The 15,892-nt window shown below is 26.2% G+C and overlaps 1 protein-coding gene across 4 annotated transcripts in view; it reads right to left on the minus strand.

Annotated features, from left to right (window-relative positions):
• The window catches only part of LOC105847408 (Fanconi anemia group M protein), a 48,204-nt gene that overhangs the window by 11,999 nt on the left and 20,313 nt on the right, over window positions 1-15,892 (minus strand). For all 4 annotated transcript variants that reach the window (XR_010640604.1, XM_065804626.1, XM_065804625.1 and 1 more), the window contains 4 exons: window positions 15,478-15,638; window positions 8,530-10,559; window positions 8,390-8,433; window positions 4,248-4,398 (listed from right to left, as the gene is read on the minus strand). Coding sequence is in view for 3 of the 4 variants with exons in the window: in XM_065804626.1 (XP_065660698.1) it covers window positions 4,248-4,398; window positions 8,390-8,433; window positions 8,530-10,559; window positions 15,478-15,638 (2,386 nt within the window). In the remaining variant the exon portion in view is untranslated. The remainder of the gene's footprint in view (window positions 1-4,247; window positions 4,399-8,389; window positions 8,434-8,529; window positions 10,560-15,477; window positions 15,639-15,892) is intronic.

The raw sequence follows: 15,892 nt of genomic DNA on the forward strand, positions 1-15,892 counted from the left end.
TGAAATGAGTAACAAAACAAAGTTATAAAAAACTTTAATGTCCTTATTATTTGTATATAACTAATCAATTGAAAACAATGTTACAGATATTAAATTAAAATGTTTCTATATTAGATTCAAACTCACTAAAACTTATTTCGACTTGGAAAAGATAAAATTTACAAAAGAAAAATTATAATAAAGTAAAAACTGTATAAATTGTAAAAATTTGTCTTTCCATTATAAAAGAAAATGTTGGTAACTGATGTTCCAATAAGTCCAACAGAGTTATACTCATGCATTTACATACATATTTATTAAAAAGAGTTCTACTTTTTCATCAACATTGATGCTTTATCAAAATTTGCTATGTTCCTTCTAGTGCTGAGCATTATTTTGACCAATCCGGATTACGGATTACAATTATTTAATCCGAATTTCAGATCAATCCGTTTTATCCGGATTCACGGATCCAATCCGTCGATTTGGATTTCGGATTTAATCCGTTGATTCGGATTTCGAATCCAATCCGGCTTCATTGTTTTTGAGATAATCAGCTATTTATTTCTAGTAGTCTAGTCTCTTACGGATGTCAGGAACTGAATAAAAGGTCTGATACTTACTTCTAAGCAGAGTACTTACCTACATCTAATATCATATTTCAGTAATTTTCAAAAAAATCAGGGAAAATGGGAATTTTTACGCAAAAACAGTTTTCGACAAAATTGATTTTGATTTTTTTATATGGTTGTAACTCAATGTAAATACTTTAAATTTTCACCAAATGTTTATATTAGTGTTGAGTTTTTTAAATTTTATATTTAATTTTTCCAAGTATTTTTTTTTTTTGAATAAACCGGATTTATATCATAATCCGGATTTGGTATTTTAATCCGGATTAAACGGATTGTTACTTTTGTTTCAATCCGGATCAATCCGGATTGGTAATTCGGATATGGATTGATCCAGGTTTTGTGCTCAGCACTAGTTTCTTCTATGTTGTTCCACTACATGGAAAAGGCACTGCTTTTGATTTTCATCCCGTGTTAGACTTTGATTAAAGTCAGTAACTAGTTTAACTGACCTTTCTGCTAAATTGTTGACAACTTTTAGGTCCTTCAATATCCCAGATATGTAGTTGAATTCATAGTTTTTTGACCATTCATCAGGGTATAGTGAAAGCCACTTAGTATTTACTTTCAAAAGATCAAAAAGAAGCCTGGAATTTTTTCCAATTAGGGAGCTCATGCTTTGATTCATCTGTGCCATTACTGGCATTCCAGTTTCCATATTTTCATTGTTTATTTTTTTCAGAATTGTTGAAGCAATTTTCTTTTTTTCGTGGGTAGACACAGATCCTGAAAAGAGGGCAAAGGGTGCAACATCTTCACTTAGGTACAATAGGTGTCTTGTTTGAGCTATCAAAGCTGCATCTGCTACTCCTGGGTCAATTTTTTTAAACATTTGCATGTTCTTCCAAAATTGTAGTTTGTTGATAGGAGCATCTATGGCGTTTGAAGATGTCAACCAAACTTTTACATAGAATAAACTTGTAAATAGGCAAAAGCAATGCAGTTTCTGAATCATATTTTTATCATAACCTAAGTACTCACTGAACGCATAGATTTTAGCTGCATATAGAATGTTTGCCATCCATCTAGTGTGGTGGAAAGCTCCTGGCTTAAGCCATTGTTCTCCCTTTTTCACATTTTTCTCACCAAGGAGTAACAACGTGACATAAATCCATTCCCTATAATCATCTCTTATAAATGTATGTTCTTGGAGGGACAGTTTAAGAAAATCAATCATATCTTCTTTTGTGGATTTCAACGAACGTTCATTTACACCCAGCAATTTAAAATTGTCATTCTTTTGAGGGATTGTGTCCCAAGAGTTCTTTAATTTTAGAAATTCTATATTGGTTGGGCCTGTCATTGGGCCAAACAGGTGTTTCCATACGGACGACAAAATAATCTCAAAAATATAGTAGTGACATGGTAAATAAAACAGCTTAGAATTCAACTTTTTTTTCTAGAATGACAGAAGCTCCATTTGTCCATCCTGATTTGGAAGCTGTGGTATCAAATACCATACCGATGATAGATTTGTTCAACTCCCAGTCTTTAATGAGATCAAAGCTTGTCTCTACTTGGACTAATCCTGTCCCATTCATGATTTTTGGAATGCTCAGAAACTTTCCTTCTACATAATTTGGTGCACCTGCAACTAAAACTGCCAATCGTTCCCCATCCTTTTCAATAATTTTTCCATCCCAATAAATTGCTAGAAAGTCCGGCTTGTTAAAGTAAGGTTTGATGTTTTTCGCAATGTCTTGGCGATTATATTTACTGGCATTATAGGAATTTGTCTTTGATAGTGTAACACTACTACAGGAAGCACCTCCTTCCTTCGCAATAGCTCCCAAAAATGCTGTTCTTTGTCCCAAGGACAAGTTCAGCCTATCAGCGGATTGGCAAATGTTTGAGTTCAAGAATGGATTTTTTGGCAATAGTAGCTGAACCTTATTTTCAGTATCGGTTTTTTGAATATTTTTCAAGGTTTTTCTTTGATCACTGCATTTTTTTCACAAGTAATTCACTGATGCTTGCTTCACTTGAGGATGAATCACAATCTTGATTTGCTTCACTTTCTGATGAACTTAAATGTTTAATATTTGAATTCTTTAGGCCTTTTTTTATCAATGTTGCCCTCTCTTGCTCTGTTTTGGTTCGTTCATCTTTCATTTTTAGTTTCTTTGCGTATTGATTATCAGATGTTCCCAGTTTTACTCTTTTGTTATCTTTGATCGCGATTAAAAACTTAATGTCTTTACTTTTTTGTTTATCGTTCTGTAGTCTGTCTTTCCAAATGGTTTCTTCAGCGTTAGTGTGGGTAATGAAAAAATAGTTTTCAAGCATTGCTACAAAATTATTTTGTTTAGTTTCATTTGATTTTTGGCCTTTTCTTTTTTAAACGTTCCTGTATTCATCGTGCAATTTAGTTATTTTTTCTTTGATTTTATCTTTCCTTTGGGTTTCAATACCGGTCTTATGCCAGACTTCTAGAACTGCTTCACATACTGCATCAGCAACAATTGAATTTGATTTTATTGATTTCTCAGTTTTAAATTCACAGTTCTTTAGGTGAAAAAATAATTTCACAATATCCCCATTAGTAGGAATAATTGTTTGACTCAGAGCATCAATAGAAATTCCTATCAACCAAATATTTTGTGACTGTTGTCTTCTTTTCGATGTTGTTGATTCAGCCATGTCTAAAGCAATCACCAATCATATACTAACAATATAGTTAAGGTATATATATATATATATATGTTTTATTCATTTATATTATAATATTTATACTATACATATAAATTGTATTCATATTAGGTAGTTGTTTAAACTATATTAAGATAAAACTAAACACATCCAAAGGAAACAAACATAACATTAAACCCAATTTTGGATTCATCAACATGTAAGTATTTGCTAACAAAAGGCTGCCAACTATAATTTAAAAGGATACATCAAAAACCTGAACAATGTAATAAAACACCCACACTTAACAACAGTCAACTTGTCAATAGTGTAGCACGAGGGAATTGAGTTGAGATGTCAATTCATGTTATAACACGATTTTGCCACATACAATCCTGTTAATTACTATACAATTCACTAACAATATAATATATTTATATTCAACTTACCATTAATTCTGTTGATATGTATGTTTGTTTAGTGTTTACCAACTTAAAATGTATGGTATAAAAAATTACATTAAATATAGGCATTTATATGGTAAAAAACCATAAAAATACATAAATTCAATTAATTCTAGCCAAGGTGGCAACCTTAACATTAATTCAGGTTTTAAAAAAAATTTAAAAATATGTTTATATAAACAATAGGAATGGGAAAATTGCCAGGGAGCAGAAAAAATCGAAAAAAAATTTTCTCCATTGAATTATAGAACGCCCTAATATATATATATATATATATATATATATATATATATATATATATATATATATATATATATATATATATATATATATATATATATATATATATATATATACTTAAATAAAAAAAATTTATATATAGATAAAAATAATCTAAAGATAATAATAAAAAAAATGAATTGCTATGGTTTATATGCATAAAATACTATTTATAAAACAAAAGTTGATGCTTTACAGTTTTACAAAACAACTATTTAAATAACACAAGTTTTAAGAGATGATTATACCCATCATAAAAAAACACCTTTGTTTTGCTTGTTTATATTGTCTGGTGAAAATTGTGTTGCATCATCAATGAAGCTATCTTGTATATAATCGTCTATAAAACTTTCACGATCCATAATTCTTCCTTCGTCATCTTCAGCTTCATAAGCAATGTATTCATTTTTGTAGCGCTAAAGAGTTACACATACACAAACATATATTTATATACAAACATAAAATTAGATGCAAATTTTAAGGTTTTTGAAAACTAGTTTGTTGCAATTACTGAAATTGCAATAAATTGCCATGGCAATTTGGAAAAACAATAAATAAAGAAAGTTAGTTATATTTTTACTTAACATAATAACTTGTTAAATATTTACATGAAAGTAATAAAGTTTTAAACAGTAATATTGAAAACAAAAGCAACATTATAACAGTGTTTAACATTTATCAAACACCACCTACTTTTTAAAAAGGATTAGGCCCTATTTCTAAAACATTATTAAACACAAATATATACAAATACATATTATAACATCTCCATGCTAACAATAACTGTTTTAATAATTGTAATAATGACTGTTTTTCAATATCGGATTCTGCTTTCAATAAATTTGAGCTTAAGATTAAGGAAAGTTTGTTCATTGAATGGAAAAATTGAGATATGAACAAACAGTTCTATTATAAAATATCACTTTTCACATTAAAGTTACCATTTTATTAGTCATTAACCTTTCGTTAAATAATTTAATAACTTTTTATTGTATTTTTTTGCTTTTGCCAACTGTAGATGACTATAAAATAGTCGAAACATGTATTGTAATTTTATTTGTTAAAAAAAAAAAGGTTTTTATTAATAAGTGGAAAAAAGCTAGTCTTATTTCTCAATTGTTTTACTTACATTTAATTATATATATATTATATATATATATATATATATATATATATATATATATATATATATATATATATATATATATATATATATATATATATATATATATATATATTTTAGGGTGTTAACTTTTTGGTAAATTTTTAGTATCTCTTGATGAACTTTGGTTAGAAAGTAACTGAAAAGTTTTATTTAATTTTTGAAGAAGGTCACCCAGCATGACCCTTGATTACACACTTGCTCCCATATATCAGTGAATTTTTTTTCTTCAAAAGTATACCAACCTGGGTCTCAAAAGAACCAGATTTTTATAGTGATTTCAAAATTCATAATTTTTTCTACTGAAACATTTTTTTAAAAAATATTGCAATCAAAATATCATAAAAAACAACCTTTTTTTAATTTTTAGTTAAAAATTGTTGTTTTTTGTAAATAAAATTTAATTCATTTAAAACCAATATCAATTCTAAAAACTCTGTGAAATTCAGGTTCTTTTGAGACCCAGGTTGATATACTTTTGAAGAAAAAAAAACTCACTGATATATGAGAGCCAGTGTATAATCAAGGGTCATGGTGGGTGACCTTTTTCAAAAATTAAATAAAACCAATGACTTTTCAGTTTCTTTCAAACCAAAGTTCATCTGTTTTTTATATTGGAAACTGGAGATACCAAAAAGTCAACACTCTAATATATATATATATATATATATATATATATATATATATATATATATATATATAAATATATACACACATACATACAGCGCTGGACAAATTTGTTGCAAAATAACAGCAATACTTGCACAAAAGTATGTAGGGTATATAACTACATGTACATATATGATAATTAGTATATGATAAGTGTTTATCATCAAACAGTCTTTAATATTGAGTTGATCCCCCTTTGTTCTTGATGACCTGAGCAACGCGACTAGGTATACCCTAAATAAATTCGGCAGCAAGTTGTTTGAGACGTTCGTCATGGTGCCATGCTTGTATCAAACATTCTATCGGATCACGTTTGTTAGTGGAGGGCATCTTTGAAATTTCACGCTTTAGTTTGTTCCACAATCCCTCTATTGGGTTGAGGTCGAGACTGTTCCCAGGTCAGTCCAAAACAACTATGCCAAGAGCATAAAGAAACGCGACATCACTGATTTTGCAGTATGGCATGGAGCGCCATCCTGCAAAAATATTCCTCTCCCTTGTCCAACCATTTCCTCATTTGTGGATAAAGTCGATCTTGGATGATGTTGGTATTCACCTTGTCTCATAGTCCCTTTGACAAAATGAAGCCATTTTGTACCGAACAGGGATATGCAACTCCACACCATAACTTTGACAGCATGTTTCACTTTTGAAACTGTACAGGCCGGTAAATCACGTTCAGTGAAACATCTATGAACAAAGAGCACTCTTACCAGCATGGCTTCGATCAATGACTCGTCCGAAAAGCAGACCTTAACAAACAAAACAAAAAATTTATTTAACCATTTTGCTATTCAGTTTTTATTTAACCCTTACCAATAAATATTCATACTTAATACATGTACATGTCGATAAATTAGTAAAAAGTACAGTAAGAGTAATAAAATACATCAGGAAATGTAAAAACGTAATACTTACCCTAGACCAATCTTCAGCTGTCCAATCACGATACTTCAAAGCCCATTCAATGCGTTTCTTCTTCATGGCATTGTTCAGAAAAGGCTTCACAATTGGTTTGTAGGCCAAGTATCCTTGCTCCACAAGCCTCCTTCTTGTTGTTCTACTACTGACATTAACATCATAGAGTTGCCATTGCCTTGTCAGCTCAGCAGAGGATGATTTGTGACTCATTTTACATAAAGATATGAGTTGATGATCATCACCAGCCGTCGTCTTTCTCATTCATTTACAGTTTTTCCTATTTGAACTCAGAATATCATCATCAAATTCAAGTCTTTATTTAATTCTACTGACAGAAGCTGGTGAAATGCCAAGTTTTGTTGCAACATTTTTACTATTGATTGAAGAACACTAAAGATTAGCTTCAATTTCACGTTTTTTACCAGGGCTGAGATCGGAAACTTTTCCCATTGTATCAATTACTTACAATTATTACAATAAAACTAATCTAATTACAATAATCTAAATAAACAATAAAACTGTATCATACATTTACACAAATAAAGATTGCATACCACTAACATCATATGTTCACTCATCAAACACATTTCGTACAATACTTATATTTACAAAATTCATGAAATTATATATAATATTCAAACTGTCACTAAGTAAACAAAACGTCATGTAAACAAACAAAACTGCGAGTTGCATAGATATTTATTTGAATTTCAAAACCTATACAATTGGTTTAATCATCTTTAACATATTTTGTATATTTAAGGGGACTTCTTGGTATATACTTGCTGAAATAGACAGAAATTTTACAAATTTCTAATTCATTGTCCAGCACTGTATATGTATGTATATATATATATATATATATATATACATATATATATATATATATATATATATATATATATATATATATATATATATATATACATATATGTATATATATATACATATATATATTCATACATATATGTATATATATATATATATATATATACATGTATAATCTTTGAAAGTCATTTCTTGTTATATGTTAAAATATGGGTAGAATTCAATAAATACGGCTGCGTATAAACTTTTTTTTTAAATATATATTTATTATTAAAAAATATATATTTTTTAAAAAAAAGTTTATACGCAGCCGTATTTATTGAATTCTACCCATATACATGTATATATATACGCATATATATATATAAATATATATATAAAAATATATATATATATATGTATATATATATATATATATATATATATACATACATATATATATATATGTATATATATATATATAAATATATATATGTATATATATATACACATATATATATATATATATATATAAATATACATATATATATATATATATGTATATTATATATATATATATATATATATATATATATATATTATATATATATATATATATATATATATATATATATATATATAGACAAACTCATCAGTCATTGTATGTAAACTTATTTTTGCTTCAAAAAAAAATCTTTAAAAAATTTTAAAATAAAACTTCTTTAAGACATAATCAGTAATAGTTTTGATAACCAAAACTTTTTAATTGATACAATTAAGTATAAAAAAAGCAACTAAACACAAAACAAAACCAAAAAATTAGAAAATCAATAGTTATAGTTAAAAACCTTTTCTTTTGACTTCATGTTATTCAACTTGGATTTTTTTCTTACTAAATTAAATTATCACAACATAAAGTTAAAATAAAATAACTAAATATTTAAAAAATATGTAAAAATCTAAACTAAATTAAAAAAAAAAAAACCACCTGGCTGTTTGACTTTTTTATTAGACATCAAATTTAAAGGATCGTCCTCTTTGTTTTGGCTGTGAGCAAAAATTTTCTGTTTACCATTATTTTTTTGTTCGTCATAACAATTTGATATTTCAAGAAGTTTTTTTTTTCTGTGTGTTTTTTTAAATATAATTGACTCATCGATATCTTCATTAAAAATTTTTTCATTATTTATGGAACTAAATTGCAAAGATTTCTTTTCATTGTTTTTATTAACTGGATTGTTGTTTAATAGAGAATCACTAGAGATATTTTCCTTTGCTTTTATCTTTATATTTGATACAACTGGAGGAGAAAAACAGATATCTTCTTCAAAATCATCAATATAGTCTATAAGGCTGTCTGTAATAACTAATGAACGTTTTTCTGTCTTTTTTTTTACATTAGTGTAGTTCATTAAAGTAGGAGGGATATTTTCTTGATCATTCAGTTTTTTCATTAAAGTAGGAGGGATATTTTCTTGATCATTCAGTTTTTTCATTAAAGTAGGAGGGATATTTTCTTGATCATTCAGTTTTTTCGATTCTGTATTATCATAATTTAAATCATTAGGTGCACAAGGTACTAAATTATTCACAATAACCTTATCATTAAAGTCCATTTTTTCAGAATCAAAACTATCAAAATTCATATCGTTGGGTGCATCAGGTATTAAGTCTTTTGCAACCATCCTGCCACTAGTTTTTTCAGAATAAAAGCAATCGAAATTCATATGATTGGGTGCATCAGGTATTAAGTCTTTTACAACCATCCTGTTAGTAGTTTTTCCTGAATCAAAACTATCAAAATTTATATCATTGGGTGCATCAGGTACTAAGTCATTCACAACCATCTTGCCACTAGTTTTTTCTGAATCAAAGCTATCAAAATTCATATCATTGGGTGCATCAGGTATTAGGTCTTTTTCAACAATCCTATCACTAGTTTTTTCTGAATCAAAGTTATCGAAATTCATATCATTGGGTGCATCAGGTATTAAATCTTTCACAACCATCCTTTCACTAGAGTTAGTTGTTTCAAAACTCTTCAGATGATCGATCCATGTTGGACTTAATGGAATAGTAGAGAGTATAGAAGAACTAAGATTAGTGAAATCTTGAAACTTATTGTTTACTGTATTAAGTGTTTTTGAACATAGATTTGTCTCATTAACACTAACAGACTTAGTTACAATATTTTCATTTTTTAGTAATGATGTACCATTCCTTTTTTGTTTGCATCTATCATAAAGAGTTGGCATTGTCTCTTGACTACAGAAACCAACTTGATTGTCCTTAATATCAAAATCAATTTTGTTTACTTGAACTTTCGGTAACTTAAGCAGATTAATCTTCTTCTTTTTAGATAGAACTTTTTCGCTACTTTTTAGAAGCTCTTCCATAGGGCAAGGCTTAAAGCTATCCTCATTGTTTATAACTTTTACATCAGTGTTGCTCGGATTTCCATTTCTGTTCACACTGTCACTAAGACTTTTTTTCTTTTTTTTATTTGATAATAAAATCGGCTTGATATCACTCATTTCAAAATCACTGTCATCAATGCTAAACACTTCAACCATTTGAGCATTAGTACTGAAGTTAACTTTTTTATGTAAATTGTTATTAACACTTATATTTGCTATATCTTTAACTACATCATTACTATTGTTCAATAATTTTAAATTTTTTGCATTGTAATTCAATAAAAAATCACTGTCTCTACATTCATTTGCAAATTGCATTATGGAGCACAATGCATTTGTACTTTTTGAATGAAGAATATTCGAAACTGTTTGAGGAGTAGACAGCCATGGCAACCAAGAAGAAGTTGATAGCTTTTTGTAAGAAAGATGATGGCAGTAGACTGACTGCAAATTTTTGCATTTACTACAGCTTGCAGCATCACCATAAAATTTCTCTGTTAGATATTTAGCCTCATTGGTATTAAGATATTTAAAATTCAATCCTTTTTTGCATGAGACAGAGGCTGAAGTTTTTTTTGAAACAGATTTCTTGTTATTATTCCTAAAAAAATTAATAAAGACCTCTAGATAAGTATGAAAAATAATATATATATATATATATATATATATATATATATATATATATATATATATATATATATATATATATATATATATATATATATATATATATACATACATATATATCAGGGGCTATTCTAGGAAAATAATTTGGGCGGGGGTACCCCCTGTCCCATGAAACTTAGCGGAAATATTGCCAAATATAGGCGTTTAAAAATAAAATGCCTATACTTGTCACAGTCTAAAATAGTCCCTATATTTCCTCAGTCTAAAAGAGCCCCTGTGTGTGTGTATATATATATATATATATATATATATATATATATATATATATATATATATATATGTATATATATATATACATGTATATATATATACATGTATATATATATATATATACATGTATATATATATGTATTTATATATATATATATATATATATATATATATATATATATATATATATAAATATACTTGTATATATATAAATCATAACTTATTTTTTATGTGCTGTGGTTATTCTTTGTGAATAAATTTTATAAAAACAAAAGATAAAAAATTGTGATAAAGCTGGAAAAGTTGTTACAGTTGTTACGTTGTTACTTGGACAAATTGTTAGATATTAAAAATGTAGGTGCAACATTACTTTGTGCAAGTGAAAATGCTTCGTGTAAGGTGGTTAAGAATTGCCCTGCTTGAGTTCACATTTTATGCATTTGCTCTGGAGATATTAATGTGCCACAACTTGATTTAATATGGCTCAGATCTCAAAGAGAAAAGGTTGAAGTAAAGTTAGGTTATCAAATATATCATATTGACAAGGTAGAAACAGAAAGATAAATTAAGCCAGGGAAAAGAAATTTAATATAATGTTGCATCTTTTAAAAACTAAAAAATTTTAATATAAAAAGCCTCATACTAATACACAGAACAAAATATATAAATTGAATAATATATTTTACCATTTAATTATTTAATAAATATTTTACCTTTTAACAAACCCTTACATTTTAACAAATTGTTTTTAAAAATATAAACAACTTGCATTATATAAAAAAATGTAGATATAGAATATATAGTATAGTATATATAGTATATATAGTACAGTATACAACCCTAGGAATTAGGGTCGGCATTCATATCAAATTTTTTTTGCTGACCTCTAAAAGATTGAGGTCGGCAAATTATCTCCGACCTCATTTTTTTTAATTCCGAGGGTTTAGCATAGTATAGTATATATATATGCTTTTTTATATGATGCTATATATACAGGGCTCAATTTAACAGTCAGACATCGGATATTGTCCAGCTAAAACCTCAGATTGTCTGATCAATTTACAAAATAATAGGACATTTTGATCGACAGGAATTGAATTCTACAAAAGAAATACTTATAAATAAATACAACTTGACCACGACTGTTAAGATGTTTTGATGATTTAAACGTTTCAGAAATGCGCTAAAAAAAGAAACGTAAGGCTAAACTTAAACTAGGTAAAAAATTGAAAAAACTAAAGAATAAGCAAAACAATTCTTGAAAAAAACATTCCTTCTAAAAAAAAAATTATTTATAACAAGGCTGGGACTATTCTATTAAAAAAAAAATCTGCGATGAAATATTCTAAATAATAAGAAAAGAAACTACAATTTCACAATACTAGGTTCCATGAAACCGTAAAAAAGAGCAAATGGAATTTCATTCTTTGATAAAATAAAAGCTTTTTGTCTAGTGATGTATGAATATGTGATGAAAATGAATATAATGCCCAAACTTATACATATAACATACATCTATATAACTTGTATTTATTTAAATTTTACTTAACACTCATTACCTATTTATACTCTCTAATAACTCAATACTTAATACATACAAATTTAATAGTAATAAAATATATACTCAATAGTAAATACTAATAAAAGTTGCTTCTATAAACAGATTTAAATTATTAATATTACATGGCATATTTTATTTAGCAGATTACATGGCATATTTTATTTAACAGTTTTGTATTTTAAAAAAAAATAGGAGTGCAGTTTTCAAAATTGTAACGTTTAGAAAAATTAAGTCATTTCAAATATTTGCAGAACTAATTTTTTTCAAAAATTTAAAAAGTTTACAAAAGCTGTATCTATTCATAAATTTAACTCTGTAAGGAACATTTTAAAAGAAAAAAGAAGCAGCAATGATGTACTTGATTAAATTTTTTGCTTTGAATTAAAAGAATAACAAAACCTTTATTTTGAAATTTAGAACTTAAGTAAACAAACATATTTTTAAAAACATTAACATCATATAAAGTATTTTACCATTAAAATAAAAATAATTATATTACTATAATTAATTTAGAAAGTTTATTAGATATTAATTTAGATTATTATTATTATTATTAATATTTATAGGTTTACCCAAGTTTTCTCTTTTTAAGAGTTTTACATGCTCAACTACAACTACTAAACTTTGTCTGTAGAAATTTTTTTATTATTAAAATAATAATTCTTTTATTATTAAAATAATAATTCTTTTATTATTATAATAATAACTATTTTTTTATTAAAATAATAATTCTTTCATTATTAAAACAATAATTCTTTTATAATTAAAATAGTAATTCTTTTATTATTAAAATATTGATAATAATTCTTCCAGCAAGTTTTTTCCGAGTTTTCTTATGCATGGAACAAGTAAGGATCTAAATGATTAATCTAAAAAAAGTTTTAAACAGTTTTCTTTTGCATGGAGCAAGAAAAGATCTAGTACTCAATTGTAGTAAAGGATGTGCAAATCCAAAAGTGATAGCAAAAAAATACTAAGACCAACCCTAAATATTAAGACTAACCCTAAATATTAGGAATAACCCAACACATAAGGATTAACCGTAAATATTAAGACCAACCATAAGAAGAATTGTTAAATGGTTAGGATTACTTTCATCAATCTTGCACAAAATAAAAATTCTTTTGTACTAAAGTGTTTTTTAGCATCTTTGTTATATATCCGAAAATATGTAATTTCTAATAAAAAATACCTAATTTCCTACTATTTAAATTTTTTTTTTTAAATTTCCTACTTTTAAGTGATTGTTATTGGATAGAAAGTTTTTTCAATTCTGTTAAATTATTTTCTGACTCCAGTGGCACTTTTAAATTTCATCAAAGTAGATTTTTACAAATAAACTTATGATTTTTAAAATAGCAATCTCCCAACATAAAATCTCTCACCACTCATTTGTCTATATTGCTCTTATTAATGCTGCAGCTGTTTAATCAATTAAAGTAAATTTTTTTCAGTTGGATATTTTTGTGATACTTAACTGCATTTTGTATTGCCCTAAGAAATTCAGGTGTTTTATCTCTAGAAAGATTTGCGATACAAATACCCTAATACAAAAAACCCACCACTTGAAAAGTAATAACAGTTAAATTAAACGCACAATTATAAACAATAATAAACAATTAAACGCACTTTTATCAAAATGAAGTTGTAAATAAGTGTAAATATACAAACTGTTGTAAATAAATGTAAATATACGAATCATTGTTGGTTTGATACACAAAGTATTTTTTGATAACAAGAAACACTTGAGTAATGTTTTTCACAAACAACAACTCTAACAATAAAATCATATTCAGTTAAAATACTAAGACATAAAAAGTTCTTCTTTAAACCATTATTCACTAAATTAAAGCATTCATAATTTATTCACATATGGGACGTTTTTGTAAGTACATTAAATCAAAAATCAAACAAATGTCTTACATTATCTTCCTTCTAATTTTAAATGTATTACACAACTCAGAGATCAATATCTATATTTTTTTTCTTTTTTTGAAACAATATTATTGGTAAAAGCATCTCTTCATGCAAAAATTGATATAAAAGTTAATACTAAGGGTGAGATAAATGCAACAACATAGCAAAAATATAATTAAAAAAAAAAGAATTGCAAAAATGCAAGAACTACAAATTTAATTGAATTTAAAAACTTTGTTATTTTAAACCACTTAAAATTAGCATTGAAAAAACGCTTAAAAAATTATTCAAAGATTGATGACATAGTTGCAACATAACTCAACATAATTCAAAATACAAAAATAAAGCGAACCGTTTTAACTTTTAGCTTATTTTAACTTAGAGAGCATATTATTGAAAACTTTGATTCATACTATGATAATACGAATTAAATTTTTCTATTATTAAAAAAAATAATTTTTAATCACATAAATTTGACAGAAGATTTATCACATCTTGTAAAATCTCATCTTTAAGAAAGTTACCAATTTTAGATCAATTTAGACATTTTTTGCTGAATGATTTGTTTAATAACTTTGTAGATAATAATGAAAACAATAACTTATTAAAAGTAAAATCTAATTCTTCTGTTATATCCATCAAACATTTTAAAATATATAAGAAAGATAATATCTTTCTTATATATTTTTTTCAAAATGTTTGACGCAAATAACAGAAGAACTAAAGGGTATTTTTTTATGCATTTTTTTCAAAAAAAATATAAAAAAAACAATATCTTTTATATACTTTTTTCAAAATAATTGATGCATTTAACAGAAGAATTAAAGGATATTTATCCTTTTCCATTTACAAGTTTCAGCTTGTTTTCATTTTGTCCGCTTGTGTCCATTTACAAAATTCAGCTTTTTTTAATTAATCATATTTCCGAAACAAAAACACTACTGTATATAACTTCACCAAATTAATTTAAACAATAATTCAAAATTTGTTAACTATATTCTTTAAAATTTCATAGCTGTTTATTTAAAAAACTAACCTAAATGCTAAATATCCAGCTGTATGACTAAAGTAGGCCATATTTTTGTTATTATTTTGTAGTTAAAACTATGTTATTCTCATTTTAATAACTAAAAAATGAACTTACTTCTCTTTAAACTGTTCAATATGTACATTCATTTTACAGCATTTGGGATTTAAGTGTCTAGGAATCATTCGATGATTTTCTTCATAAAGGTTGAGTGCTTTAGCAGCAGTTAAAAGATTTTTGTGAATTCCCTTTTTGTTACTTAAACATTTTTTATATGTCTAAATTCAATTTTGAAAATTAACAAAAAAAATTCAAAGAACTTGAAAAACAATGTTAATAATACTTAAGTTTAAGTTATCAAACTTTTTTGTCAATCACAGCATTGCAAATGGTAAGTAAAAATGAGAAACAGTAAATAAAAATAACAATAAATAAAAATAACAAACAGTAAATAAAAATAACAACAAATAAAAATAACAAAAAGGAAATAAAAATAACAAACAGTAAATAAAAATAAGAAACAGTAAAACAA

The sequence above is a fragment of the Hydra vulgaris genome, chromosome 09 (assembly GCF_038396675.1).
Source record: "Hydra vulgaris chromosome 09, alternate assembly HydraT2T_AEP".
NCBI lineage: Eukaryota > Metazoa > Cnidaria > Hydrozoa > Anthoathecata > Hydridae > Hydra > Hydra vulgaris.